Source organism: Galeopterus variegatus, unplaced genomic scaffold (assembly GCF_000696425.1).
Source record: "Galeopterus variegatus unplaced genomic scaffold, G_variegatus-3.0.2 Scaffold1299, whole genome shotgun sequence".
NCBI lineage: Eukaryota > Metazoa > Chordata > Mammalia > Dermoptera > Cynocephalidae > Galeopterus > Galeopterus variegatus.
In genome coordinates, this window is record NW_007727410.1 from 196,035 (window position 1) to 204,716 (window position 8,682).

The 8,682-nt window shown below is 40.1% G+C and overlaps 1 protein-coding gene across 4 annotated transcripts in view; it reads right to left on the bottom strand.

The window, feature by feature from the left end:
• Positions 1 to 3,492, bottom strand: part of PHC3 (polyhomeotic homolog 3 (Drosophila)) — a 62,644-nt gene extending 59,152 nt beyond the window's left edge. For all 4 annotated transcript variants that reach the window (XM_008576144.1, XM_008576145.1, XM_008576147.1 and 1 more), the window contains exons 1-2: positions 3,456 to 3,492; positions 687 to 852 (exon numbers count right to left, since the gene is read on the bottom strand). In XM_008576144.1, the coding sequence (XP_008574366.1) occupies positions 687 to 852; positions 3,456 to 3,469 (180 nt within the window). In that variant the 5' untranslated portion in view covers positions 3,470 to 3,492. The remainder of the gene's footprint in view (positions 1 to 686; positions 853 to 3,455) is intronic.
• Between the last annotated feature and the right edge of the window lie 5,190 nt (positions 3,493 to 8,682).

The window sequence follows — 8,682 nt, forward strand, 5'->3', positions numbered from 1 at the left end:
TAATGAAGCAGGTAGTCTCGTACTCATTTTACAGCTTCCTGAGACTCAAGGAGATTATGTCTCTTACCCAAGGCTATATAGCTACTAATGATAATGGAAATCAAAGGTCATATCAGACTGCAATGCCCATGACCTTTTTATACAATACCATATTGCTTCAACCTTCATTATTATAAAGGTTAACTAAGCAAACTTTACTTTCTCTACTAAGTGACTGAGCTTCAGATTCTCCCTAGCTAAATATTCCCTTCTCCCTTTGCCTCTAAGAGCTTTAGAATGGATCCTGCTGCCTAGGGTTCTTAAGCCACCTGGGTTTAAAATGAACCTCTTAACATATCTACAGACCAGAACAGATCTCCCTAAGTCTATATTTTGGATTCAAACAAAAAATAGCCCAGGAAAAACCTAGAGCTATTCTGCATGTAACGGCTCTAACTTCAGTGTCTTCACATTGTAACAGTTCCTAGAGACCTTCCAATTATAATTTTCCTGACACACAGTCTTATCATCTACATGCTGACAAATGTAAGCCCTGTCAACAGTGTGATTATTAAATAACTTTGTTGGCTGTTTCACATATTAATTCTAACTGTACATTTGAGGATGTGAAACAATACATGCATCTGTCTTAAGCAAAAAGTAATACATCCTAAGTCTTAGCCTACTCATCATTATAGCTGAAATACCTGTACAGCATGTCGGTCTGAACCGCTGTAGACAGAAATCTGTGGTTGCTGCATTCGAGAGGAGGAAGTAGTGATGGTGGTGGTTGTGGTGCTATTGGTTGTTGTCGACACAGAAGATGTTCCAGGGTTTGGTTCACTATCCATAGCTGTACTGTGGTCCTTAAATCTGGCAGGTAACACAAAGGGTTTCTATTGGTAAAATTATTATCTTATGAACTTTAAAGAATATTCATTCCAAAGAAATAATAAACAATAGTCTAAATTCCTAGGAAGATCCTAATAAAATACAGCTAGCACATAGTCACACCATAAACACTTACAAGGGAAAAATGCTTCACATATATTAAGCATATTTAATAGTTAATACCTACCAAATTTGAATTCAAATGATTCAGGATACGTAACTCAGATAAAGCCTGGCCTAAAGTTTATCTTTACATTACTGAGAGATGATGAGGGTTTGAAACTATAATAGATGATGAGAAAATACTAACTTACGTGGGAAAATCAATTTAAGCAATATCAGAGTACTTTAAAACATTCCTTTACATTCTTTTGACCATACAAATTACAAATTAAATCATTCTTATCTATACATTAAAACAGAATGCCTAAGGACTTATGTTAACTTAGTTTTGGTTACCATATATACTTCACTTAAAAAACACATTCTCTTAAAAATAAGTTAACTTATAAAAAAATAATTTTAACTCACACTGGCTTTTCCCCTAATTAGTCTACAGCATTGTCCATATTACTTCTAATAACTGAGTGTTACTTATATGCAGGTTACTAAGGAAATAGAGAAGCAGCTGACAGCAACTTCCCATATCCCCACAAAATCTCTTTTTCACAAAGAATCGCTCCAAATTTTGAAAACAGCATCATTATGTCACTTTCCTCACATGTGGACAGTAAAGTACATTTTTGTGCCACGCTGTCTCATCTCTTCCCTCCAATATTACAATCTTTCTTCACTTGTGTTATGGTACAAAATTCCACTAAATACAGAAACCGTATTTAAATAAATTCATACACTTAAGTCAATTCTAAGGGCCTCGATTTTTTTGTTTGTTTTTGTTTTCGCAGCTGGCAGGTATGGGGATCCAAACCCATGATCTTGGTGTTATAAGCACGGTGCTCTAACCAATTGACCTAACTGGCCCGCCCTAAGGGCCTTAATATTGTTAAAAGCTAAACCTACAATAGTTCTTGTAGGGTCAGAAATGCACAATGATGGTAAAAAGCACACTTCACATTATACTGGTTTTCTTTGCCTTTTCTTACCTGTCTTTTCTTCTGAAAAACAAAATCTGACCCACCTCACATTAGCAGCATTGACAGGAATGTAAAAAGAACACTTTTTATTTCACGAAAAAACAAAGGAATTTGGCACTAATTATGTACACAAACATTCTTCCCACAGGGTTCGTTTTATGTAAAAATTTTCTTTGTTCTTTGCATCATGTATGTAAACAGTATTTATATGCTCTAAGAAGCCAAATGTAAAAAAATCTCCATTTAATAAAAGGAAACGTGAAAGGAAAAACGGGGCGGGGAGGTGAACCCTCACTAACTTTTTTTGATTAGTAAATGACTCATACATCTTTATGCTTCTCTGGTATTTTTTTCCTCCAACTGCCTTCCAATCATCAAATCACAGCATTTTATGATATTGCTCAACATCACAAAGAATTAGTGGTAGATAAGGTAAACGTTTTACCATACAACTGCCTGTCATAATGCTCCTCAATCATGTACCAGTTATATGCAAAAGTCCAGCTTAAATTCTGGTCCTTTTAAAATGTTATTCTGCTCAACCATGCCCTCAAAACCAAACATTATGGTAAGCAGTTCTAACTACTAACCAAACACGGTCACACAGAACCCAAATTCTAGGCATAAGTCTAAATATCGGTGAGTGGCACTGGCCAAACCATCGCATTACATTTCGAGGTCTGGCACAAAAGAACAATTTTGGTAATAACTCCGCCGCCTATGCATATTAATACCTACAAAATACATCCTGCAGCTGGTGCACAAGAGGCCTACCCAGGAAACAGTAAGTTTGAGAGTCGCTAGCTAGGCATACCATCACACCGCCACACAAGAATGTGGCCCTCCAGGGAGGGATCAACACTGCAGCCTAAGACCGGAGGGAAAGATCTTTTCCTTCCAGGGTGTTTTCAGCCTCACCAGACCCGCAGCAGCCCCCGCCGCACCAAGGCCCGCGCCGGGACACCTCCTCCACGCCTTCCGCGGGAGGGCGGCGCCGGCCCCACGTCTCCGGCTCTCTGGCTCTCCGAGGAGGAGCGGGGAGGCGCCGCGGCAGGCGGGAGGGGAGCGCGGAGGCCTGGCAGCGCCCGCCCTGCCCTACGCAGCCTCCACGGGCCCCCCGCGCGGTGTAGCCCTAACAAGACTGCTCGCGGGGCCCACTTGCAGGGATGACACCGCCTGAAAAGCCCACCGGGACTCGTTTCCCAGAGGACCCCAGGGGTTGGGGTCCCGGGGGTGACCCTGCGTGCAGGGCCCCGCCAATCCCGGACCAGACGGCGGAAGGGGCGCTCCCGCCTGCTGGGTAAGTGAACCCTTACAGTTCGCCTCGGTCCCCCAACACGGACCAAGCCGGCTCCTCCACAGTAAGGCGGCTCTCGAGTCTCTCTTTCCCCGCCATGCCCACGGAAGAGCCCTGAGCTCTCCCCCTGAGGGACATGTCGCTGCTCCCACTCGCCCCCCGGTTACGACATCAGTCACCAGCAAGTCACTCACTCCGCTTCCGCCATCTTCTCTCCTCCATCACTAACACGGGCTGCGCATGCGCCCCCCGGCGGCGGACGGAGGGGCGGGGTCGAGTCAACCCCGGGGGCCGTGAGGTCACGTGGGGTCCTCAGCTTCCAATCCCCCTTCTACCTTAGGCAGTGCTGTCTGCGGAGGTGACCAGGTTTCCCCAACTTAGAAGCCAACGTCTCATTTCTACCCTGTCGTCTCTTGTGCAGGATCTTCTTCCTCGTGGGAAGAGGTCTGTAACAAAGATATAGAAAGTTCTGCTTAGACTGTTAAATTAAAATTTTGAAGAACACCGAGCATATACCAAAGCCTATACAAAATGCCAAGAGTGGTTTGACAGAAAATACCCACGAGGATTGGATGCTGAGGTCTCAGAAGGCAAAGACATGCTGTGCTGGCTGCAAGGCTTGTTGCCTGGGACGCACTGAAGTTTGGGGATCTGAACCAGCATTCCCTCTCTCCAGCTCAAAGGTATTTTGAGCTACCGGTGAGGTATGCGGTTAAGAAATCATCCTGATTACCCTAACTAAGCATATTACGTCTTCGAGCTGAATTTACTGAGCGCTTAGTAGGGATTGCAAACTTGAATACCGCAGGAAACAAGCAGGAACGGCCACCAGTTTGCTAGTGTGTTTTACTATATGCCAACTACTCCAAGGCGGGATGAGACAAACATATAAAGATAAGTAAAACAATAAATATTAAATATAAATTTAAATATAAAATAATAAAGACGAGTCCCTGCCTTCCAAAAAGTCTTAATGTGGAGAGTGAAGTGCGTTTTATAGATATTTGCATGCAGAACAGTAAGTGTTCTGAAACAGATCCATTAAGCCTTTAGAAACCTAAGTTCAAGGAATAATAAATCTTTACTACCCTTCCTAGAAAAAAGCATACTGGCCATAAGGGATGTCTCTTGCATTTCATAAGATAGTGGAGTCACACAAATTTCAAGAAATGAGAAATGAAGTCTTAATTAATACTTTTTAATACAAATCCATCTTAAAGTGTAATGTGGTCTTGTGGAAAGTATATTTAATCTTAGAAATCTTGTGTTCCAGGATGTGCCTAAGGAAGGGAAAAGAACACTTCCTTTGTGAACTTAAATTATCCCTTTACCTCTTTTTCTCATCTGATAACATTATTTTTTACCTTATCTTTCTGATAGCAATGCATTTTCTACCACTATTCTTAGAACTCATTTAGAAAGTTTCCTTTGAAAAGTCCCTGTAGATGCTTAAAAATAAGATTTTATTAATTTTTCTTTCTTTCTGACTTGCACATGTGATGTCATTGCCATCCAACTCTCAAGAATTAACTGTTCATTGGTATTGCTGAAACGATTTTGCTTAAAAAAAATGAAAGTGAAGAAAGCAGTCTTAGCCCTAAGGATGAAAAATGCATAATTCAAAGGAGAGTTTGGAATAAATATGCCAGAGTTGGTTTTTTTCATCCCTCTTTCCCTTGACATTCTATGACCTATATCCCTATTGTCACTTCGTGCAGATTGGCTTTAAAAATGAGCACATATGTTAAGTTAAATCAGATCAGTATTGCTTTTTAGAAACATTTCAAAATTCAATATTTATTATAAAAACAGCTAACCCTCGTATAGGCTTTAAGTGCAAAGGATTTCCACAAAAGTCAATTGTTGATCCTCACAACAACTCTGTGATATACTTATCATTCCCGTTTAGCACAGAAGTAGAGTGAGGCTCAAGGTAATTGAATGCCTGTGGTGACTGCTAGCATGTACCAGAAGAGGGGTTCTAGTTTAAGCTTTCTGTCTCCAGAACCAAGTTTTCTTCACTGCATCATTCAGCAAGCCACTGTGTAAAACTTTAGAGGAGAGACAAAGTATGATAAAGAACTATTCTCAAGAAATGTACCATCACTTATCAAACAGAGGAAAGTGTCTTACCTCTTTGTAATTTCCTAAGGAAAGGATTTATATGGCATGCTAGCATGTTGAACTTTCCAAAGTTTGAAAGAACCATTTTTGGAAAAGTGCTAGGAACCTATTTGGTTTTAGAAAAATTCGTCTAGCTTTGTGAAGGATGCATTGGAGTAAAATGAGACTGGAGACAGGGAAACTAGTTGGGAAACTGTGCATTACTCCCTAGAGAAAAAGATAAAGGCTACAAGAACGGAAGGGAGGGCTAAATCAGAATTTTAGTTCCTTAGTCACATTTCAAGTGCTCAATAGATGCATATGGCTAGTGGCTACTGTATTGGACAGTGCAGATGTAGAACATTTCCATCATCACAGAAAGTTCTATCAAATAGCACCAGTAGGGACTGTAGATCAGGGGCTGGCAAATGACAGTCTACAGACCAAATCTAGCCTGCAACCTGTTTTTGTACAGCTCACAAGCTAAGAATGGTTTTTATATTTTCTAATGATTGAAAAAAAATCAAAAGAATAATATTTTGTGACATGTGAAACTTATGTGAAATTCAGATTTCAGTGTACATAAAGTCTTATTGGAATAAAGTCATAAAGGAGTGAGTCTATGCTCATTCCTTTATGTATTGTTCATGTTTTGTGCTACAAGAGCAGAGATGAGTAGTTGTGACAAACACTGTGATGGCCCGCAAAGTCTAATGCATTTAGTCTGGCCCTTAACAAAAAAAAGTTTGCTGACCCATATTCCTGATCACTGATCACCCTGCCCTGGGCCCTTTCAGAGTAATTAGTACAGCACACACTGTCCTACATCCCAACTAAACTGTGATCACTCTCATAGGATCTTATGTGATGAGATAAAAAGGACGGCAAACCAGATTTGAACGCTGGACTCACTGCTTTACCAAATGAGCCACCTTGGGCAAGCGATTTTGCTGCTTCAAGTTGTAAAAATTTTTTTTTTCTTTTCTTTTTTTTTGTGGCTGGCCACAGAGATTAAACTCTCGACCTTGGTGTTACTAGCACCATGCTGTAACCAAATGAGCTAACTGGTCAGCCTCAAGTTGTATTTTATGATGTGAAAAAAGGGGGACAATCATACCTTCCAAGATTGTTGTAAAGTCTAAAAGAAAAAGACAAATGTAATGTCTTAAAAAGTCCTCTTTTTCTTTTTTAAGTTTTTATCAAGATCCTCCTTCATCTAGATTTGCTCAATAAATGTTATGGAATATGGCTAATACTCAGTAGGCTTTAGGTGCGTGTTGAGAGAATAAATACTTGAATATTTAGGTTAATGAGACATAAAATTTCAGTATATCCCATAAATTGGAATGACATAATATATAGACTTGCATTCTCTTTTCCTTGAAAGTAATATTGCTAAAATCAAATACTTTTACTAAACCAAATAGTGTCGAAACTGAAAGCATGACCTCTAGTGCTGCCACCTGACCTACTCTTGCAAGGATCGGTATGTTAATCATATGCTTATCAGTCTTATCTTCCCTTGTATTCCTGTGGGCCAGCACTGTATATAGTCTGCTTATCTCTGCAGGTGCTAAGTAGTGGAAACACAGAGAGTTAAAGCTTGAAGGGACCTTAGAATTCATGTAACCCACGCTGAGGAAGAATTCATGGAAAAAGTAGAATTTGAACTCTGATCTCCTATCCCCCCAGCAGCCCAGATTTTTGCTGTGTGCCACAAGGTCTTACTACAAACGTGTAGGTACTCAATAAACTCTGGAAAATGCTGTGTACTCTAATTTCCATTCTGCTATCATGCTTAGTGTTTGCTTAGCATTGCAGCAGCCTAGAAGAGTTGTTATAAGCAGGGCTTTAGAATCAGACAAACAGAGACTTGAATCCTGGCTCTCCCACTCACTAGCTCTGAGACCTCTTACAATCCTGTCAGATCTACCTTCAAAATATAACCTCATCTCTGGCCACACCACCATAAACATGCTTGTCATCATCAAAATGCAAATCAAACCTGACACTTTTCACCACCTCCACCGTTACCAGCGTAGGCCAAGTCTCCATTATCTCTCTCCTGGGCCACAGCAATAGGCACCTGACAAGTCACCCTGCTTTTGCGCTTATTCCTCTACAGTCTATATTCTCCATGCAGCATCCTAAGTAAGAATTGTAAACCACATGTTGTCACTGTCCTGCTCAAATTCTCTAGTGGTTTCCCATCACACTTAGCACAGCGCCCTGATTTTTACCACGGGACTATGAGGCACTGTGTAATTTTCCCTTGCACGGTCTGCTCCAGCCACACTGGCCTCCTTAGCACTTGCTACTTCCCCAGCCAGGAATGCCTTTCACACTGATCTCATTTCCTCCCTGCATCCAGACCTCTGTTCAAACATCTCCCCAGAGAGCACTCCCTGACCACCTGGCGTAGTATGGCTCACTCATCCCTTTCTTTCCCTTATCCCACTGATTTTTCTTCATAGCACTTCAGTGCAACACACACTATGTCATATACATTTGATTTTGTTTATTTACTATTTCCACCAGCCTTCAGGTTGTAAGCTCCACGTTTTGTCCACTGCTATATTCGTAATTATTGAAACATTAAGTGCTCAATAAGTATGCAATAATGAAGTTACTTAGCCTTTCTAATCCCCAGTTTCCTAATCTGAAAAATGGAAATAACTTTTACCACAAAGTTATTATGGAAATTAAATAAAAAATGAAATAATGTATATTTTTAAATAATAAGCATAGCTGTTATTATTGTTCACTGTTTTGTTATTTTGCCACGTATTATTATGCTGAAGTAAAGGAAACTAATCTTCCTATTCTATTTCCAAAGGGTATGCATTTTTTAAAAAATTATGAGACCGTCCCTACTTTTGAAAGTTAATTAGCATTATACATATTTTTAGTTTGCATATGCTGTATTTAAAAATATTTGGCTTCAGTATCTAAGAATAGATTTTTGCTTATATTCTCCTAATGTATTAAAATAAACATTTTATATCAGTTTCATATCAAATCTTAATTGTAATGTCCATCAGTTGATGAATATACAAAATGTGGTATATCCATACAATGGAATAGTATTTGGCTATAAAAAGCAATTGCTGTGGGTTAAATGTATCCCCCAAAAGTTCATGTATTGGAAACTTGACCCCCATTGTAACAGTGTTAAGAGGGTGAGGACTCTGAATATGGCATTTGAAAGGGGCGGCCTTTAAGAAGTAATTGGATCATGAGGACTGTGCCCTGGTGAATGGATTAATCCATTCATGGAGTCATGGGTTATCAGGGTGTAGACTGGTGGCTTTATAAGGA